The sequence below is a fragment of the Stigmatopora nigra genome, chromosome 5 (assembly GCF_051989575.1).
Source record: "Stigmatopora nigra isolate UIUO_SnigA chromosome 5, RoL_Snig_1.1, whole genome shotgun sequence".
NCBI lineage: Eukaryota > Metazoa > Chordata > Actinopteri > Syngnathiformes > Syngnathidae > Stigmatopora > Stigmatopora nigra.
Window position 1 is genome coordinate 2,914,720 of NC_135512.1, and position 21,836 is coordinate 2,936,555.

Below are 21,836 nucleotides of genomic sequence, written 5' to 3' on the forward strand. Positions count from 1 at the left end.
GAAAGCTATATATTAAATTTCCTGAGTTTCCACCTTTTTAAATCAATAATTGTAATTTTTTAATCATTTTTTCTGTTTTTAGTTCAAAAATAATTTAGTAAAATCTAAAAATATATATTAAAAGCTAAAATAAACATTGTTTTAGATCTATAAAAAACTGAATATTCAGGGATTTTAATCCAGTTCTTTTAATCCATTCACAATTATATCCAAATGTTCTAAATACAAAATTAAATACAAACGTGTTACTTTGAAGGGAAAACCGTAGCAGTCAAGTTTGTCATCCTTAGGTAAGATGACGGCACCCTGAGCGAGCAATTTCAGCCACAAGTAGGTGAGTTTTTTCACATTTTTATGCAAGATATGATTTATATGTTTTCTTGAATTTCATTCATAGACGTCAAAATTAATGTCTTGTGTTATGTCTCCATTTAAAGGTAAGATGACGGCACCCTGAGCGAACAATAACAAGCGCAAGTAGGTGAGTTTTTTTTAACGTTTTTTGAAAGATTTTTTTTTCTATCACAGACATCAAAACTAATTGAATTAAGCATTTTATCTGTTTATCTTTTCTCTATTTAGAGATTAATTTCCGTATAGGCCGCTTTGTGCATTTCAAGTCTAATTTATGCACATATAAGCCGTACTCTCAATTTGGTCATCATTTTTTAAGTCATAAATTCAGCGTTTATGAAAAAAACAAAAATACGACTATAAATTTAAGAGACCTTGAAAATGGATGTAAAATCTCAAAAGGTCTTAACCTACGTTTTAATGAGTTAAAATCAACTTTAGTGGTTTTGAAGGACAAAACATTAAAAAAACAAATTGTCCATTCAAGACATGATCATCATGGTTTAATAAATTAATTAATTTAAAGTGATTTATAATGAGTTTTAATCGTTATATTTTGTGATTCACATATAAAATCCACAAAAAACACTTAGCTAATATGCATCTTTTTAAAAAGTATCTCTTTATTGACATTAATAGGAAGAAAAGTAACAATGTCAAATTAAGCTTCATTAAAAAAAAAAACGTAAATGAAGTTAAGACCACAAAGAGCGTTCGTACAAACTGTGCAAATAAAAAAAACGTTCAATTAAGAAAATATACAAACTTTTCCATCTATTTAAGAATCTCAAATGTTACAGTAGCCATAAATAACTTAGGACATATTTTTAAATAGTCCTAAACTTGTTTTTTTCTTATTAATATTCAGGTTTTGGCAGTTTTAAATGATTCAAATCTGACTTGTAAGTAACACACTGGTATTTTCAGATGGAAAAAATCACTGCAGATGTTATCAAAAAAAAATTTAAAAACCTTTGTCAATCAACTTGTACATTCACACAAAAAATAACATTTAAAGAACATTTAAAGACATAAAACCAAGAGGTCATCATTCCGGAGTAAACCAAGTCAATCCCTCTTCATGCGGTAAGAAAAAATGAGAAAAAAAATACATATATATATATTTACATAACCCTGAGACACACACACACACACACACACACATAAAAATAAGTAACATCTTCACCCTTTGCCAACTTGTATTTTCATTTCAGGATGAAGATCTAAATTTAAGTTGGCCAAAATTGAGGGAAGCCCAAGTCCAACGTTCTCAAAATAGAGACAGGAAGAGTTGTAAGTATACACAAAAAATCACACACTTTTAGTCTTTCTGGTTTGGACACGTTTTGTTAGCTCCATTTTCCAATCAAGTTGCTTCCATTTCAGCCAATTGTTCCCCTTATTAATGATTGTAATTCATTCCCCTTATTAAGTAATTTAAAAAAATAATGTATGAATTCAACAGGGATCATTTTTACTCGAGTAAGGCATACTTAGAAGTCTAAAAATTTTCTCCCAATTGGACAAGGATGCCCAGTCAGTATGCACTAAGTTCAAAATTCTATAGACTGTCTGGGTACATTGCTTGCTAATACGCTATATTCATATCAAATAAAGCATGACAATAGTAGCAATCGGCGATGACGTTAGCATGTGATTCCAGTAACCGAGACGATCCAGATTAGAGCCAAAATGGGTAAAAAAAAAAAAATTTTACCAAATTTTTTTTTACATTTTTTTTTTTACCAAAAACGTGTCCTAAATTTTTTTTACATTTTTTTTTACCAAAAACGTGTCTAAATTTGTTTTACTTTTTTTTTTTACCAAAAACTTGTCCCAAATATTTTTTTTACATTTTTTTTTACCAAAAACGTGTCCAAATTTTTTTTTTTACATTTTTTATACCAAAAACGTGTCCAAATTTTTTTTTTTACATTTTTTTTTACCAAAAACTTGTCCAAAAAAGTTATTCTGCGCGGTCATTTTGAAATGATTAAAAAAAAAACATAAAATAAGGGAAAAATGTAATCAGTCAGCAGTTCAATTCGTTCCACCTGAGTGAAAGCCCAGTGTAACGAGGAAGAAAATCGGACTCTCCTTTTTGGCAAAAATGTTCAAAGAACTTCAGTCAAAATTTTTGTCGATGTCGACGGAGGGTTACATCAAATCACGGCGCTTTGTGCTCACCGTCTTTCATTCAAAACGGCGCACGGCAACCGCGACGTGAGAAAGTTACACAAGGCGTCCTTGGGTAAACACATCCGGTGGAAAGAAGCTATACCAAAACGTTCTTTCACTTCTTGTAGCCTTTCCAGGAACCCAGCCAGGCCTGTGTTGACGTTACGGAGGGGTGGGAACGCTGAACGTTTGGCGAGGAACTCTTGCGCCCTTCATCCTGGTTGCTGTGGAGAGAAGGTGAATAGAAAAGATTAATGTTCCGCTCCGGTGACGACCACACAAGTATGTTGCCGAGGACTCCGGGTCTCCTGTCAGCTTGTCAAACAGACATTTTATACAGCTTAGCGTGGCCTCGTGAGGCGTAGCACTAGTGGCGCCGCTGACCCGCCATCCCCTGCGGAATGTAAGATTAAGCCGGTCGTGTAGATAGCTGATAAATACACTACGCTTCTGTGTAAATAGCTATTTACTATACTATGTCGTTTTTTAAAGAAAAATAGCCTTACTATACTATGTCATTTTTTAAAGAAAAAACGCCATACTATACTATGTCATTTTTAAAGATAAAATGCCTTACTAAATACTATGTCGTTTTTTAGAGAAAAAAAACCTCACTATACTATGTCGTTATTTAGGGGAAAAAAGCCTTACTATACTATGTCGTTTTTTAAAGAAAAAAATGCCTTACTATACTGTCATTTTTTAAAGATAAAAAGCCTTACTATACTATGTCGTTTTTTTAGGAAAAAAAGCCTTACTATACTATGTCATTTTTTTTTAGAAAAAAAAGCCTTACTATACTATGTCGTTTTTTTTAGAAAAAAAAAGCCTTACTATACTATGTCGTTTTTTAAGAAAAAAAGCCTTACTATACTATGTCGTTTTTTAAGAAAAAAAGCCTTACTATACTATGTCGTTTTTTAAGAAAAAAAGCTTTACTATACAATGTCGTTTTTTTAGAAAAAAAAGCCTTACTATATATGTCGTTTTTTTAGAAAAAAAGCCTTACTATACTATGTCGTTTTTTAAGAAAAAAATCCTTACTATACTATGTCGTTTTTTTAAGAAAAAAATCCTTACTATACTATGTCGTTTTTTAAGGAAAAAAAGCCTTACTATACTATGTCGGTTTTTTTTAGAAAAAAAGCCTTACTATACTACATCGGTTTTTTTTTTAGAAAAAAAGCCTTACTATACTATGTCGTTTTTTTAGAAAAAAAAGCCTTACTATACGATGTCGTTTTTTTAGAAAAAAAAGCCTTACTATACGATGTCGTTTTTTTAGGAAAAAAAGCCTTACTATACTATGTCGTTTTTAAGAAAAAAAAGCCTTAATATACTATGTCGTTTTTTTAAGCAAACAAGCCTTACTATACTGTCGTTTTTTTAAGAAAAAAAGCCTTACTATACTATGTCGTTTTTTAAGGGAAAAAAAGCCTTACTAAACTATGTCGTTTTTTTTAAGCAAAAAGCCTTACTATACTATGTCGTTTTTTTTAGAAAAAAAAGCCTTACTATACTATGTCGTTTTTTTGGAAAAAAGCCTTACTATACTATGTCGTTTTTTAAGAAAAAAAGCCTTACTATACTATGTCATTTTTTAAGAAAAAAAGCCTTACTAAACTATGTTGTTTTTTAAGAAAAAAAGCCTTACTATACTATGTCGTTTTTTTAAGAAAAAAAGCTTTACTATACTGTGTCGTTTTTTAAGAAAAAAAGCCTTACTATACTATGTCGTTTTTTTCAGAAAAAAGGCCTTACTATACTATGTCGTTTTTAAAGAAAAAAAGCCTTACTATACTATGTTGTTTTTTTAGAAAAAAAGCCTTACTATACTATGTCGTTTTTTTTTTTAGAAAAAAAGCCTTACTATACTATGTCGTTTTTTTAAGAAAAAAAGCCTTACTATACTATGTCGTTTTTTAAGAAAAAAAGCCTTACTATACTATGTCGTTTTTTAAGAAAAAAAGCCTTACTATACTATGTCGTTTTTTTAGAAAAAAAAGCCTTACTAAACTATGTCGTTTTTTAAGAAAAAAGGCTTACTAAACTATGTCGTTTTTTAAGAAAAAAGCCTTACTATACTATGATGTCGTTTTTTAAGCAAAAAGCCTTACTATACTATGTCGTTTTTTTAAGAAAAAAAGCCTTACTATACTATGTCGTTTTTTTTTAGAAAAAAAAAGCCTTACTATACTATGTCGTTTTTTAAGAAAAAAAAGCCTTACTATACTATGTCGTTTTTAAGCAAAAAGCCTTACTATACCATGTCGTTTTTTAAGAAAAAAAGCCTTACTATACTATGTCGTTTTTTTAAGAAAAAAAGCCTTACTATACTATGTCGTTTTTTAAGCAAAAAGCCTTACTATACTATGTCGTTTTTTAAGAAAAAAAAAAGCCTTACTCAACTATGTCGTTTTTTTAAGCAAAAAGCCTTACTATACTATGTCGTTTTTTTTTAGAAAAAAAAGCCTTACTATACTATGTCGTTTTTTTGGAAAAAAAGCCTTACCATACTATGTCGTTTTTTAAGAAAAAAAAAGCCTTACTAAACTATGTCGTTTTTTTTAAGCAAAAAGCCTTACTATACTATGTCGTTTTTTTTAGAAAAAAAAGCCTTACTATACTATGTCGTTTTTTTGGAAAAAAGCCTTACTATACTATGTCGTTTTTTAAGAAAAAAAGCCTTACTATACTATGTCATTTTTTAAGAAAAAAAGCCTTACTAAACTATGTTGTTTTTTAAGAAAAAAAGCCTTACTATACTATGTCGTTTTTTTTCAGAAAAAAGGCCTTACTATACTATGTCGTTTTTTTTAGAAAAAAAGCCTTACTATACTATGTCGTTTTTTAAGAAAAAAAGCCTTACTATACTATGTCGTTTTTTAAGAAAAAAAAGCCTTACTATACTATGTCGTTTTTTAATTAAAAAAGCCTTACTATACTATGTGTTTTTTTAAGAAAAAAAGCCTTACTATACTATGTCATTTTTTTAGATAAAAAAGCCTTACTATACTATGTCGTTTTTTTAGAAAAAAAGCCTTACTATATTATGTCGTTTTTTAAGAAAAAAAGCCTAAAATATGACTAAATGTTTAATATAAATTAAAAAGGTTTTTATTTTTTCTTCTTCTTATTCTTTTTTCCAGACTATATGGTGTCGTGATCAGTCAGACGATGACAGCGAGAATCGAACCCAGGTCTCCCAGACGGGAGTCCAGTGAACTAACCTCTGCGCCACCAAGCAGCTACACTTTGCTTTGTAATCATTTGAGTTTCTAGAGTACAAGTCCACAGAAACAACTAAGATAAAACGTGTCCCAACCGGGATTTGAACCCAGATCTCCCACACGGAAGTCCAGTGACTTAACCTCTACACCAATTGGGCATACTTATCTTGAACTATACTATGTCGTTTTTTAACGAAAAAAGCCTTACTATACTATGTCGTTTTTTAAGAAAAAAAGCCTTACTATACTATGTCGTTTTTTAAGAAAAAAGACTTACTATACTATGTCATTTTTTTTTCAATAAAAAAGCTTTACTATACATGGTCCTTTTTTCTATGAAAAAGCCTTACTATACTATGTCATTTTTTTTCAATAAAAAAGCCTTACTATACATGGTCCTTTTTTCTATGAAAAAGCCTTACTATACTATGTCGTTTTTTAAGAAAAAAGCCTTACTATGCTATGTTGTTTTTTAAGAAAAAAAGCCTTATTATACTATGTCGTTTTTTGACCAAAAAAGCCTTACTATACTATGTCGTTTTTTATCGATAAAAAGCCTTACTATGCTATGTCGTTTTTTTGACGAAAAAAGCCTTACTATACTATGTCGTTTTTAAAGAAAAAAAGCCTTTCTATACTATGTCGTTTTTTAAGAAAAAAAAGCCTTACTATACTATGTCGTTTTTTAAAGAAAAAACGCCTTACTATACTATGTCGTTTTTAAGAAAAAAAGCCTTATTCTACTATGTCGTTTTTTAAGAAAAAAAGCCTTACTAAACTATGTCGTTTTTTAAGAAAAAAAGCCTTTCTATACTATGATGTCGTTTTTTTAAGAAAAAAGCCTTACTATACTATGTCGTTTTTTAAGAAAAAAAGCCTTACTATACTATGTCGTTTTTTAAGAAAAAACGCCTTACTATACTATGTCGTTTTTTAAGAAAAAAAGCCTTACTATACTACGTCGTTTTTTTAAGAAAAAAGCCTTACTATACTATGATGTCGTTTTTTAAAGAAAAAAGCCTTACTATACTATGTCGTTTTTTAAGAAAAAAAGCCTTACTATACTATGTCGTTTTTTAAGAAAAAAGACTTACTATACTATGTCATTTTTTTAGCAAAAAAAAAGCCTTACTATACTATGTCGTTTTTTTTAAGAAAAAAAAGCCTTACTATACTATGTCGTTTTTTAAGAAAAAAAGCCTTACTATACTATGTCGTTTTTTAAGAAAAAAAGCCTTACTATACTATGTCGTTTTTTTAGCAAAAAAAAGCCTTACTATACTATGTCGTTTTTTAAGAAAAAAAGCCTTACTATACTATGTCGTTTTTTTTAAGAAAAAAAGCCTTACTATACTATGTCGTTTTTTAAGAAAAAAAGCCTTACTATACTATGTCGTTTTTTAAGAAAAAAGCCTTACTATACTATGATGTCGTTTTTTTAAGAAAAAAGCCTTACTATACTATGTCGTTTTTAAAGAAAAAAAGCCTTACTATACTATGTCGTTTTTTAAGAAAAAAAGCCTTACTAAACTATGTCGTTATTTTAAGAAAAAAAAGCCATACTAAACTAAGTCGTTTTTTTAAGAAAAAAAGCCTAACTATACTATGTCGTTTTTTTAAGAAAAAAAGCCTTACTATACTATGTCGTTTTTTAAGAAAAAAAGCCTTACTATACTCTGTCGTTTTTTTTCAATAAAAAAGCCTTACTATTCTGTGTCGTTTTTTCGCGAAAAAAATGCCTTACTATACTATGTCGTTTTTGCGTGGGAAAAAGCCTTAGTATACTATGTCGTTTTTTTGCGAGAAGTCTTACTACACCGTCGTTTTTTAAAGAAAAATGCTTTACTATACTATGTCGTTTTTTTAAAGAAAAAAAAGCCTTACTATACTAATGTTATTTTTTAGGAGGGAAAAAGCCTCCCAATACTGTCAATTTTTAAAGAAAAAAGCCTTACTATACATGGTCATTTTCTTAATTAAAAACAAAACCTTCACCCACAGCCAGCCAAGACCAGTCTGTCCATCTCTCATCTAGATCATAATTGAGTAAAAAAATATATATCTGCAAATCTTTTGATCTTGAAGGCGGCCATGATATCCTAACCAAAAAGCAAGTGCGTCTTCTACATAAAAGGATCCTTCTGGATCTGTCCTAACATTCCTACTACACTTGAGCACCATTTTCACAACTCTTGTTAAATGTTTTGGCAGTTCTGATCTCCAGCTGCCACCGCAGATAGTTCCGGGGCCCTGCAGTTAAGAAGGAATGTTCCACTGGATATTTGGAGGAACGGCATGTTTACCCCTAATTATCATCGTTTGTCGGCGGATGAGTGCTCACTCCCTCTCATCTCGACTCGTTTAACCACGCTCGGTTTGTCCGAATTACGAAACAAGTCCAAGCGAAAGTTACCGTATTTTCACGACTATAAGGCACACTGCATTATAAGGCACACCCTCAATGAATGACATTTTTTCCATATATAAGGCGCACTGTATTATAAGGCGCACTGTCTATTTTGGAGAAAATTTAAGACTTTTAAGTGCACCTTATAGTCGTAAAAATAGGGTAATTGCTATTGACTTCCAGGTATGAACCACTCACTACTACACAGTCACCTCTAGAGCCAGCCATTGTTGATGTTTTGGATTTTTTTGGGTATAAAATCTTGCAGTGGGGGAGGAGCTATATGATGGAAGATTTTGTAAACTAAGATGGCATATTTAAGTTTTTTTTTCAATTCAGGCATTAGTGTTTTTTTGAATATCCGACAGCTGTGGGTTTTTGTTTTTGGTTTTCTGTTTTTTCCATATATAAGACGCACTGGATTATAAGGCGCACTGTCTATTTTGGAGAAAATTTAAGACTTTTAAGTGCGCCTTATAGTCGTGAAATTAAAGTAATCGCTTATTGACAATTTTCAAAGCTGCTCCCATTTTTTTTTCAGCTAAAGTCAAACCTCAGCTTTTTGGCAAAAAAAGGTAAACAACCTGATTGGTCGACTTCTGACCTACTTTCAACTGACTAAGCAAATAACATTCCTATGTTTGAAGTAGGAAATGGAAGTAAACTGCAGTAAACATTCTAGTAGCATACTGATACCAAAATATTTACTGTGAAAAAGACTTGAAAAATTGCAAAACCACGGCACCCCCGCATCTCTCTATGGATTTCACGGCATGTTTAATCTTTGTGAAGTGGAGATGATGACAAAGCTACTTCTCAGCGCTTAGTACTTCACTGAGTGACGGCCATCATTACTTTTTAATAACAAGAGCCATGGCTTTTTTAAACTTAACTTTCATTACTATGCAGCTGTCTGAAATTTTTCCGTCCCCAACAATGTGGAGACAAGAACAAGCCTGTTTTTACTTTATTGAGTGACAACTTAATAGCTCAATTTTTTATTAAGTCGATACACTATACGTGGCTGGCTCTAGAGGTGACTGTGTAGTTCTCTTCTGAAAGTTTTTTTTACGTATTTACATATACAGTGGTACCTCGAGATATGAGCTTAAAGCGTTCCAGGACTAAGCTTGTATGTCAATTTACATGTAACTCAAATGAGCGTTTCCTATAGAAATTAACTAAAAACAAATTAATTTGTTCCAACCCTCTAAAAAAAAAAAACTGGATATTCGATTGGAAACATTTGTATTTATTCAAATTCGCCATCTATTAACAAAGTAACAAATAACTAGTAGTTTAGTAGTACTAAAATTAGACGGATTTAAATTAAGAGTGAAACTTTTTTGCACGGCAACGCGCTTGTAACATAAACAAATTTAAATGAACTTGGATTACGATGCAGACACTCAAAAATACATTTAATCTAATCTTACACTAAACTATCTAATTTTGTTTAAATTTTTGATACATTTTGGGCTCTATTAGCCACGCCTCCACCCTGACTTTCAGATGCAACCTATCGAGAGTTGTTTGCATTTGTATTCCCTTCAAAATATTCTGAAAATGATGCACACAAATGTCCTCACCCTAGAATAATGGACGGCTACTTAACGTGAAGTAGAAAATACAATAAAAAAAATGCAACGCTTCGCCCAGTGCTTGTAGAAACATTACACGAGGGAAAAACTCAAACTAAACGACTTAGCTATGCTATGTGCTAGCATACGCTAATTTTTCTTTCCCCCTGTCAAAGTGTTTACGATTCTCTGAATGACCTCGCCAATCTCTCCAAGTACACGCTGAGGTGAACCCTGCTAAATGGAAAGCTAATTAGAATTAAAAGCATTATCTAACTTCTTAGGCTTATTAGGGGGGAAGTAGTTCAAGTCTAATCTAGAAACACACACAAAAAAACATTGCCTGTAGAAACTTGTTTTTGAAGTATGTGGAATTGCCAACACTCCTCAAGAATGCATTTAATTGTGTACGGGTATGTAACGTTTTGTCTTTTTGAGGTGTAGTTTGAATCCTTGATAGGTAGGGCACGCGATTACATCGGCTGGCAAACAAACATTTTTTTGTGTATTTTTATGTAATATTTTTTTAGAAATGGATTAAAAGAACTGGATTAAAATCCCTGAATATTCAGTTTTTTCATAGATCTAAAACAATGTTTATTTTATCTTTTTTATATATTTTTTTTAGATTTTACAAGATGATTTTTGAACTAAAAACACTGAAAAAAATATTTTAAAAATTACACTTATTTATTTAAAAAGGGGCATAATCAGGAAATTTAATATACATCTATACTCTTCATTTGAATTTGATCCTAAAACAGAAAGTCGCCATTCATAATTTACTTTCCCGGGCCACAAAAAATGATGCGGCGGGCCAGATTTGGCCCCCGGGCCGCCACTTTGACACACACCATAAAGGGTTTTAACTGGCAGCGCCTTGTGTAGTGTTTCACACAGTCACGGTAGCGAAAGTCTACATAAAGTTTGAATATGTATATAGTTTCTTGTCTTTTTTAGCCATGTTTACTAACATCCAGTTAGCATTCCGCTATATTTGAAACCTTTCCACGTCGCTAGCATTGTCTGTTATCTAAAAAAACGTCTTGCTACAGCTGCAGAGGATAATTAGGCATCCTTACGATAAAAGCCTGTAACAAAGAGTGTCCCTATAACCCAAACCGTGCCACTTTGGTGCCACTTCAGAAGCGCAAATTCCATGCAATTGGCGATTAATTAGCAAGTGCGGGCATACTTTGTCTCATGCCAGCTGGCCCCCTCCAAGAGGCCCCTGTAACTATATGATGGCTCGTCTCTTTTTGAGGGCCTAATCAAATTAGCGTGGGCGATGTATTCAGTCATTTGAAGCACCTTCTCGGCTCTCCCTTTCTTTTACGTTTCACTCAGAAAAAAAGCTCCAATAAAAAGGCCATTAGAGTTATGCAAATGAGCAGATTGATTACTCAAGGGATTGGACGCCAAGAGTGTGCGCACACGTGCTGCTAACTGCGTTTGTTGTACGCCGATGCAATTGGCTAAGGGGGCGCTCGGTGGTCCCGGCGGTCAGGCATTAATAAAACATTAGTATTGAGTGAAATGGGGGGCCCCTGGCTCCGCCTCCGTGATCCCAAGACCTTTCCAATTTACGGCAGATGTCCCGGGACGGCGTTAGCTCGCCGACAACCCCCTCCTTAGCGACCCGTGGCCTCGCCAGGTGTTGTCCATGGCGTGGGTTTTCGTTGGAGACGTTAAAGTCAGACTTATGTTTATAATTTGGGGGAGATGGGAGTGAAGGTTAATGGGTCGATAACGTTTTTTTGGGAGGTTGTTGTCAAATTGAATTAAGTTGTTAGAAGCCAATAATAATGATCAAAGTATGGTTCGTTCAACAGAGATGTCAAATAATTCCAATTATCCGCTTTTTACTACGCCAGTTTTTAATCAAACTACTAATTACGCATTTTTAATCAAAAATCAGAATCAGGCAATGTTTTTTTTAGTAATTCACAAGAAAAAAATGGAAATTTTAAGTTACCTCTACTTACGAATCCCTCCAAGTATGAATGTTTCAAGTTACAAATTTTTGAAAAAAAAATGTTTTTGGCTCGCCATTTGAACTTATTGTGAAGAAATATTTCAAAACGTCACATGAAGTTCTAAAAAAACATTTTGCACGTTGTTAAACCGTTCCATTATTTTGAAAAGTACTTTTTTCGTCAATTGGTTAAATCAGTGTTGACTTATATTAGCTAAAACAAAACCTGAGTAATAGTTGATTTACTGGTTGTTTTTTTGTATTTATTTCCTTGCAGAGTTAAAATTTTACCGAAAAATGACTATTTGGCTCAGCTATTCTGAAATGTATCGACATTGTAGTACGAATTACACACTGAAAAGTAACAACATGGTCCTTCGTGGTTGTTTTTGCTATGAGTCATGTTCCCATTGTCCTCTTAAGAATGTCCTTTTGTTTTTTTCCCATTGCCAGTTTCAGCCTTTACATAAAAAACTCACCCCAAAGCTTGTTTTGAAATGTTACTTCGTCAAAAACATAACTTTATACACTCTAAATTCGTTTTCAGTTATTAATTGCTGTGTGTAATGTACCTAAATTTACCTTTTCAACTGTGTGCTTAAATAAATGTCTACAATTTGTCTCTTGGCACTACATGAAAGCGCAAATACAGTACTTAAACAGCTGAGTGGAGGTTTTCGACCTTGCCATAAAAACATGAAATGAAACGCATGCACGAGTTACAGCCACACAATTATTCATTCCTCTCTGACCCCAGCTGAACGTTGACAGCCTCTGGAGCTAAGTATTTTTAGGCAGGCATTAGTCTCCAAAGCGGTCAAAATACAGCTTGGCTTCTGGTTTGACTTGTGCCGCACATGCAACTCCAATACGTAAACAGTCATACCTCTCTACTCACAAAATGAATTGGTTCCAGAACTTTTTCCATAAGAAAATATGCATCGTATTGGCCCTGAATATAAGACGACCTCTTTTATCAAGACTCAAGTTTAAAAAAAAGACTAAATTCAATTATTATATACAAAATAATGCCAGTACATCTGAAACAAATGATTGTAACAATACAGTCGTACCTCTACTTACAAAATGAATTAGTTCCAGAACTTTTTTCATAAGAAAATATGTTCGTATCGGCTTGAATATAAGACGACGTCCTCTTTCAAGACTCAATTTTAGAAAAAAAGACCAAATTCAATTATTATACGCAAAATAATGCCAGTACATCTGAAAAAAATGATTGTAACAATACAGCCGTACCTCTACTTACAAAATAAATTGGTTCCAAGACTTTTATTCATAACTAGAAAATTTCGTAAGTAGGTGAACTTTATATGTAAATCCTCTAATCCGTTTCAGTCCTCACACAACTACCAACTAAACCCTTTTAAATTAGTCAGAATGCTCCAATTTTGTAAATAAGATGTGAGAAACACAAAAAAATAGTATCTCGAGGCATTAATTTGCATAAAAACCTTTCGTAAGTTGAAAATAATACAAAAAAACATTCATAAGTAGAGGTATGACTGTATATACAGAAAGACAACAATTCCACACACCCATTGCTAAAACTCTCCTCCCATTTCAACAAGTGGCCATTTCACATATCTGCCCCTCCCCCCACTCAACTGTAATTAAATGTAAAAGCTGTGGGGCTGTCGCCACGGTAACTGCAAAGGGATGCGGCGCTTTGATCTTTCCTCAGCCAGCCTGTGTGTCGCCATCCGTGCCCCCAAAAACCATAATGCGTGCCACAGAGACAGTGGTCCCCTAGTAGCAGTCATGCTAGGCCCCCCCACTCCAAACCCAACCCCCAATCCTCCACATTGGAGTCAGTTCTGTAAAAAACTAGACGTCATCGTCTTGGCATGGTGCAACACACCCATATGGAAGTTACACTGTTGTTTACCCAAAAAAAAATGTGGTTGTTGTCAAGTCCCTGAAAACGATCTGTCAAAGTGAAAATAACATGGCAATAGGAAGGACGGCGCATAGACGGAATTGTTATTTACACAATCTACAGAGGAGGATCAAAGCTATATTTTTTTGTACACACAAGCTTTCATTGGATTTTTTTTAAAAGGGGAAAAAAGTATGAGCTTTAGGGTTGAAATGGTAATAAAATGTTCCTATATGACGGTTCTCGTTATAATAAAACATGTGGTACTTAACTTTCAACTAAAACGAACAATAAAAACAACATCTAGCCAAAATTTGCTGCTTTACGTGACCCTGGTGAATTAAACATTACTTGAATTAGAACTCCAGGACTACCCAAAACTCAATACTACTTACCGTATTTTCACGACTATAAGGCGCACTTAAAAGTCTTAAATTTTCTCCAAAATAGACAGTGCGCCTTATAATCCAGTGCGCCTTATATATGGAAAAAAACAGAAAACCAAAAACGAAAAACCACCACTGTCGGATATTAAAAAAAACACAAACGCCTGAACTGAAACAATACTTTTAAATATGCAGATGCCATCTTAGTTTACGACATCTTCCATCATATAGCTCCTCCCCCACTGCAAGATTGTATACAAAAAAATCAAAAACATCAACAATGGCTGGCTCTAGAGGTGACTGTAAAGTAGTGAGTGCTTCATACCTGGAAGTCAATAGCAATTACCGTATTTTCACCACTATAAGGCGCACTTAAAAGTCTTAAATTTTCTCCAAAATAGACAGTGCGCCTTCATTGTGGGTGCGCCATATAATAATGTGCGCCTTATAGTCATGAAAATACAGTACTACAAGAGATAAATTGTCGTTATTCCTATTAACTCAAACACCCCTACCGTTACTCCGCACTGTTCAATTCCTGAAACCCACAAAATATCTAGTCCTCCTTCCCAACCAAACATATTCGCCGACTTATTCATCTCCCTAGCACTACAAGCACGGGCCTGATCCAATGACAGAGTCCCTGTATCGCAGCGCTGGGCTCTGTAATTAGCAACGCCGCTGACATTCCTCCAGCTCTGCGGACCAGCGTGTTTATCCAACACTCGCTCACCACAGCAGCTAGATAATGTGTAACTGTAACCGGTAGCAACCCTGGCAACAGGACATGTTTGGAAACTGGCCTAGTCTAGCTCAAACTGAGATTTACCTGAGTGAGGTGTCGTAGGGAAAGAATTAGCGTATTGTCTTCGCCTCAGTCGCACCCTTAAAATCGTTGATTTTGACTATTTCTCTCATATAAGCCGCCCCCTGATTGACAATTTTCACCTCCATATTCAAGGTTTTAATAGGGAAAATCTTGAGAAAAATCATCGCACTTGATATTTCTGAGATACTGAATTTTCTGATGGATTGTACATTCCAAAAGGGTGTTGTTTGGACATAGACAAATTCAAAAAGGGAGTCATGTGAGCAGTACAACCTGGAAATATTTCATCCCCAGGTAAGATGGCGGCACCCTGAGCTAGCAATTGCAGGCACGAATCATTGAGTTTTTTCACGTTTTATGCGTTTTTTTTGCGATTTTTTTCCCCTTGAATTTCATTCTTAGACATTAAAATAAATTTTATTTAGCGTTTTATCTGTTTATCTTTTCTATATTCTGAAATAAAACACATATCAACCGCATTGTCTTACGTTATAGCGTTTTGCTTTTGTCATCTTGCGGTTTTGTGCATGTCAAGTCTAAATTATGCGCATATAAGCCGTACCCTTGATTCAGAAAAAAACAATTTGAGTTACAAATAGGGTACTCACCTTATGAAGTCGAATGCATCCAGGCGCTTCTAAGCCGACAGATACTTCCAAGTACTGACAAACGCTGTAGGAATGAGCGAGTAGGGAACACTGGTCACACTGTCCCAAGAGTCCGACGATGGATCATAACAGTCCAGAGTCTTACACCGTTGAGCCCCAAAGTAGCCTCCAACCACATAGAGTCTGTTCCCCGACGCCACCGCATGACAACTGATCCGTTTAGCGGTCACATCTCCAAACTTTGACCACTGATACGTCTCGCTGTTGAACCGGTAGGCGGAGCTTGCTGAGAATTCTGTGTCGCCCCCGATTACGACGACATGGTTCCCCACAACGGCTGCCGCGGTGTAACGCCAAAGCTGAGGGCAAACCGCCGGAACGGACCACCGATTCTGGCAGGGGTCGAAACATTGAACCTTGGGATATTTGTCTCTGTTGACGCTGGTTCCACCAAAGGCGAAGAGTTTGTTTTTAGCGCCAACGACAGCGGCGTTGCTAACACCGTCTCTGAGAGGAGCAACCAGCGCCCATTTATTAGTCTGCGGGTCGTACTGTTCTACCTGTTTGAGCGATACAGATGGCGAAGCTGGAAAGGATCCTGCAAGTGAAGTATGTCCTCCCACCACGTAAAGCATGTGATCCAGCTCAGCAGAACCATGTCCGAATCTGGCGACTAACATGGGCGCCGCTTTGGACCACTCGTCATGCAAGGTGTCGTAGGTCCAGACGTCTTTAGAGGCTCCGTTTTCAGAACCGCGCCCTCCGGTAACGTAAACCTGTAACACAAGGATGAGATTTTGTTTTTTAAGTGATAGTCTTTTTAGGGCTGTCCTCAAATTAGGACAGTGGGTTAGATACATTTTCAAAAAGGTTGCTTTTTTGCGCACAGGTATTTACGAGGCACTTAAAAAAATATATATAAATAAATACATAAAAAACACTAGGGAGAATTGATTTGGATCTTTTAGTGGGTCGACTTGATGTTGTCCTGCATCTCATCCCTCATCTTAGTCGTATTATTGTCTTTTTGCACTCATACTCCATTAGCTTCTAAAAACACATTTCCTCATCATCCTCTTCTTTTCCTGATCATTGGTCTAAAACTAGCCTTCATCTTGCAACAGCGCCCCCATTCTCTGTGATGGTCAGATGTTGCAATTGCAGTATAAAATGATCAATTTTTTTTAATCAATTTTTTTAAATATTATTGTTCCCACAATTTATTTCACAATAATTATCATTATCATTTTATCACCCATCTCTACTTAAAAACGGATAACGCACTTTTACGATATGCTTACCTTACAACCGATAGCACAGGCGCTACATTCCTTCCTGGGACTCGGAATATCCGTTTTTGGAGTGATCTCTTTGGTCTTGTTGTCAATCATGTAGACTTTATCACACATGAAAGTTTGTCCTCCGAGTAGCAGCAAAGCCTGGCTAACTTTTCTGGGCCTAGCGCAGAATCCCGTCACGATACCATCGTTTTGGAGAATCCTCATCTTACAACGCACTGCATCTTCCACGATTTCTCGGCCCACCTTATGACACATGACCAGTTCTTCCGAAGCCACGTTGTTGAGTAGATAAGTCTCGGGTAGAAGCGCCAGACGAACGCAACGCAACAGCTCCGGTAGTTCGTTATGTCTCTGCTCCATATCTGCCTTAACCCAGTCAATCACGGCTTCGTACACTAAGCTTTCGTCTTCAACCTCCAGCTCTTCGCTGAGGATCAACTCTCTTACTTTGTCCCTTGGAAGGTTCAGGAAGTCTTCCGTTTTGTAGAGGGTGGCAAAGTTTGCCAGACACATGCGCCATGACAACTCATACAATCTCTGGCATTGATGGGCGTCGGATAGCAGCATCATTCCGAGACAGTTAGACTGATGGAGGTTCTTCTCTAGAAACTCTGAAGCTGCATCCCTAATGTCATGGAATTGAAGCATATCCCCCGCTTCTAATAGGGACTCGGCATTTTCCTCATTGATGATGATACTAGCCGAGTAAGCGTAGTCGAGTAGTAGCTCCAGCACCTCCGGATGAAGAGAATCGTGGAAGTTGACATCACGGTCGCGGCTTTCCTTGAGTCCGCCGCTGAACATGGCCTCAAAGTATCGGCTACAGGAGGCCAAGACGGCCCGGTGGCAGGGAAAGGACCGGTTGCCGGCTTTTAGGATGACGTCTGTGAAGACTTTACGCTTGCGGAGGAGGTTTAGTTGGGTCAGAAGGCTGTCGGCATGCGACGTCTTGTGGTACAGTTGGATGTTCATGGAGCCCGAGCTGGAGCGAGATTTTCGGTTTTCGTGGCTACTGACAGACATTGTGAATTTTAAGCTGAAAAAGGAACAAAAAGAAACAAATAATTAGTTCACAATATTAGTTAAGATAAGAAACTACACAGTTTACCAGAGTGTTCCAATCATACACACTTGAGTACCTTATGGTAAATAGCTACATATAAAAATACTTCTTATGATATGAATTAGAGCTGAGTGAGAAAACAATAACAATAATTATCGTGAGATAATTTTTGTCAACGATAATATTAGAAAACGTCCAAAAAAAATGATAATTTTAAACTGTAATTACACCAGCTGACCACCACGGAGAATGGGGGCGCTGTCGGGAGATGAACGCTAGTTCCAGATCAGCGCTTGAGAGAAGAAGAGTAGGAAATGTGTTTTAGCATGTTATGAATAGACGCTAAAACGAAGCATGAACGCAAAAAGGGCACTAAGACGGCCAAAATTAGCGATTATGAGATGCAGGACAACACTAAGGCGACCCACTAAAAGATCCAAAATTTAACTTGGCGTTTTTTCTTTTAAATGCTTCGTAATTACAGTTTGAAGTTTCAAATTTGAAACAAAAACGATAGTTAGAGATTTTAATATATTGATACTATTTATACTAATACTAATTAGCGATATATAGATCATTTTTTAAAAATTGTGAAACAATTTTTGTCCATCACCCAGCTCTAATATAAACACATACTATCTAACATCCCATCTTGAGAAGTAATAATCAATACTTCACTTTAACTTCAATTTCATGATCAAACAAAAAGCGCACATGCTAACAGCAGGATGTTATCGCTCATAAAACTACTTGATATGTTGCTACGGAAATGAACTTTAGACTTTAGGGAGTTAAAAGAAAAGCCGCCATGGAGCCCTCCCTGTAAAATATCAATAAACCTGTAAGAATGTACAAACAACTGGCCTTTACACACACACACCCTTGTTACTAATGACACCGGTGTACCTCCATATATCACATTTTTTTCCACCCATATAAACATTACAGAGCTGTGATTCAATGCCGACTACTGTGACAGCTAATGAATGACCCCGTTGGCTCTCCAAGGTTTTAAAACCCGTCAGAAATAGACGACAGTCCATTTCTATGCCGTATCCGATAACTGGGTTAATTTTTATGCTCTAGGTAGTAAATGTTAGCGTGTTTCCTGGGACCCAAATAGTGCAGGCTTGTTTCCAAGTATGTCAAGTGAATTTTAAAAAGGACACCAAAAGTGTATATTACACATTCCAGGGATAAGGTAGTGTGGCTGTAAAAGTGCAATAAAAGTAGTGTTTATGTTATCAGTACAATTATAGTTCTTTTCTGTCCTTTTGGGTAGAATTGGTGGACGTTAGGTTTTGGTAAGTGAACAGTTGTTACAGCTAAAAAAGTATATTAGGTCGTTTTTAGTGTGATAGGCTAATATGCGTATAAAATGTTATGTGAGATTAAATATTACCATATAGTTACATGGAATTCTTTAAACAGGGCAATTCAAATTCACTAAATTCTCACAATTTTGCCAAAAAAATTAAATTTAGCAAAAGTAAAAGATCTATTTTTTTACAATTAAATTACCAATGGATTAAAATCTCTGAATATTCAGTTTTTTTATAGATCTAAAACAATGTTTATTTTATCTTTTTTTATATATATTTTTACATTTTTTACATTACATTTTTACATACAAAATGATTTTTAACTAAAAAACACAGAAAAAAATGGATTAAAAAATGACAATTATTGATTTAAAAGGGAGAAAATCAGGAAATTTAAAATACATCTATACTTTTCATTTTAATTTGATCCTAAAACAGAAAGACAGCACTCATAATTTACTTTCCCGGGCCACACAAAACGATACGGCGGGCCAGATTTGGCCCCCGGGCCACGACTTTGACATAAGTTAGATAATACCTATCTATACCACCTCATTTAAAGAGACAGAGGACCACATACAGCCCCAATTGTCCTCACATACACATCTATGACTCATTTTGGGTCACAAATAAACATGTTTTGAACATGCCAATCAAAATCCCTTCAGAAAAATGACAAGTACAGAAACAATTCAATTCAATGCCAAAAACATCTTGCTAACCACATCTCTTTTATTTTGAAATGCAAGTCTGTTATTTATTCTATTTTAGCCACTCTCTAATACCAGTATTTTCTTTCAAAAAGTTCATATAACTATCCAAAAGGGCATATTCTTCACGTAAAAAAAAATATTATGCTAAAAAAAATGTCATAATTGCTCAGTTAATATTTTAAAATTATTTTAGTCGGTGGTCTGGTGAATTTGTTCCCCATTGTACGGCATAAATTATGAAAAAGTCGTGCATTCATGCAAGTCAAAACTACAAAAACAACCTTCAAAAGTATCAACACACTGACAAGATAGCTGCATAAACTAAAGTATAAGTTGAGGTTGACATTTTTGATGGAGGCCGTTTGAAGCAGCTATCAAAAATTGGCCCAATTTGACGACTTTAAAGCCATTTCTGCACATTGTAGCTACAAAAAAGCCCCAAAAGCAATAATCAACTGCATAGCACTGAGCTCCATTCGCCTCCATTCTATCTATTGTTCCACGCCGGATCACATTAAGTCGTCTTTTGAATCTCAGTCGACTGTGTTCGAGCTTTGCGTGGACGGATTCGGCGTGAAATCCAATTGGGTTACAACACCCCCTCTAACACAAACCCCCTCAAAAAAGTGTATTTACATTCAGGAGATCGTATTTATGGGAAGGTAAAAAATGGACAAAATGGGTCTTACACGAGGGGAAATGAAGTTAAAACGGTGGAATAGTGGACATAACAAACTTACCTTGACCGAATGGCAGCGACGTGTCTTCGGATTCTTTCGTTCGGCTTTCGATGAGTTTTTACTCCAAACTTTCACGTGATCTTTCTCGCGATCTAAGAAAACCAAGTTTCTCCATTGAAGTGTATCCTGTGGGATAAACATTCAAGGGACTTGTCGTCCATTAGTCACGAAATTGGGAGTAGTAATATCGAATAGAAGTTAGTCCGAAGCTAGTTTGCTAAACAGCACGGCTTGCAGTGAGTAAATGAGGTGGAGGAGGAGCACACGGCAGCATTCGGTAGTGCTGGTTGACTCCTCCCCCTGTGTTTTCATCATCTAGTCCTCTCGTCCAATCATATTTTAGGACCGGGGTGCTTTAGTAGTGGGGGGTGCCTTGTCTTTGTTTCACTCTTAGCAACCTTAAGTTACCGCAAGATGATAATGCCATTGATTGGCCAATAGGAGTAAATATAGTATAAATGTGGTTTATATATATATTATTGGTTTTATTATTTTTTATATTTTACTTTTAACTTCTATATATATATCAATAAATAATAACAATAATCAAGAATTAAGAAATAAAATAAGTACTTATTATTAGTAATTATTAACCCATTTTGTATTTAAACACACCCTAACCATAACTATTTTGTATTTAAACACACCCTAACCCTAACCATTTTGTATTCAAACACACCCTAACCCTAACCCAAACCCTAACCCTTAACCCTAACCCTCTGTGTGTTTGTTGTTGTAATTTGTACACTTTGTAGTGAAGTTTTAAATCCCATTCTACCAGTATAATGATAATAAAACACACTTTTCTGACTTACCATTCAGGCCAACAAATATGTACACACAGTAACTATATGCACATTGATTTTGTTATAAAAAAAAAATCTAAGTATATCACAAAATAAAATTGACGTTCCAAGCAAGACGCTAAGAATTTAGCAATGGACAAGAAAGTAAAATGCCTTGCAAACTTTAGCCACACGTCTGTAAACAAATAGAGCAAAGCTCTCAACTTCTGGCGAGCAGATGTCGTGGCAAGCCACAATATTCAAAAGTAGTAACTAACAGAGTAAAAATGTATCTTCCAGATGCTTTAAACAAACATTCTGTTCCCTTAATCTATGCACTGTGAATTTATATATCTTTTTGAATTGACATTATAACAGTTTATGTCCTGAAAATCCAGTTAATATTCAAATAAGGTCTTATTTTTTTGTATTTTAGATGTTATGTTTACTTTTATTTCAGGCAATGGC

General features: G+C 35.1%; 1 protein-coding gene and 1 long non-coding RNA gene across 2 annotated transcripts; one reads left to right on the top strand and one right to left on the bottom strand.

The window, feature by feature from the left end:
• Positions 1-980: 980 nt before the first annotated feature.
• Positions 981-6,153, top strand: LOC144197022 (uncharacterized). Its single transcript, XR_013326460.1, has 4 exons — positions 981-1,440; positions 1,569-1,647; positions 2,670-2,769; positions 5,682-6,153. It is a non-coding gene; the product is annotated as an uncharacterized LOC144197022 (long non-coding RNA).
• On the bottom strand, positions 2,255-20,853 carry enc3 (ectodermal-neural cortex 3). Its single transcript, XM_077717552.1, has 4 exons — positions 20,584-20,853; positions 16,746-17,781; positions 15,445-16,220; positions 2,255-2,756 (listed from the first exon to the last, which is right to left on the bottom strand). The coding sequence occupies exons 2-3, from the start codon at positions 17,766-17,768 to the stop codon at positions 15,474-15,476; spliced, it is 1,770 nt and encodes a 589-aa protein (XP_077573678.1). The 5' UTR covers positions 17,769-17,781; positions 20,584-20,853; the 3' UTR covers positions 2,255-2,756; positions 15,445-15,473.
• Positions 20,854-21,836: the final 983 nt, after the last annotated feature.

Coding starts and splice junctions, on each gene's coding strand:
- enc3 (XM_077717552.1), bottom strand. CDS start 17,768: ATGTCTGTCAGTAGCCACGAAAACCGAAAATCTCGCTCCAGCTCGGGC. Junction 16,221..16,745: donor CCTGTGCTATCGGTTGTAAG/GTAAGCATATCG, acceptor CTTGTGTTACAG/GTTTACGTTACCGGAGGGCG.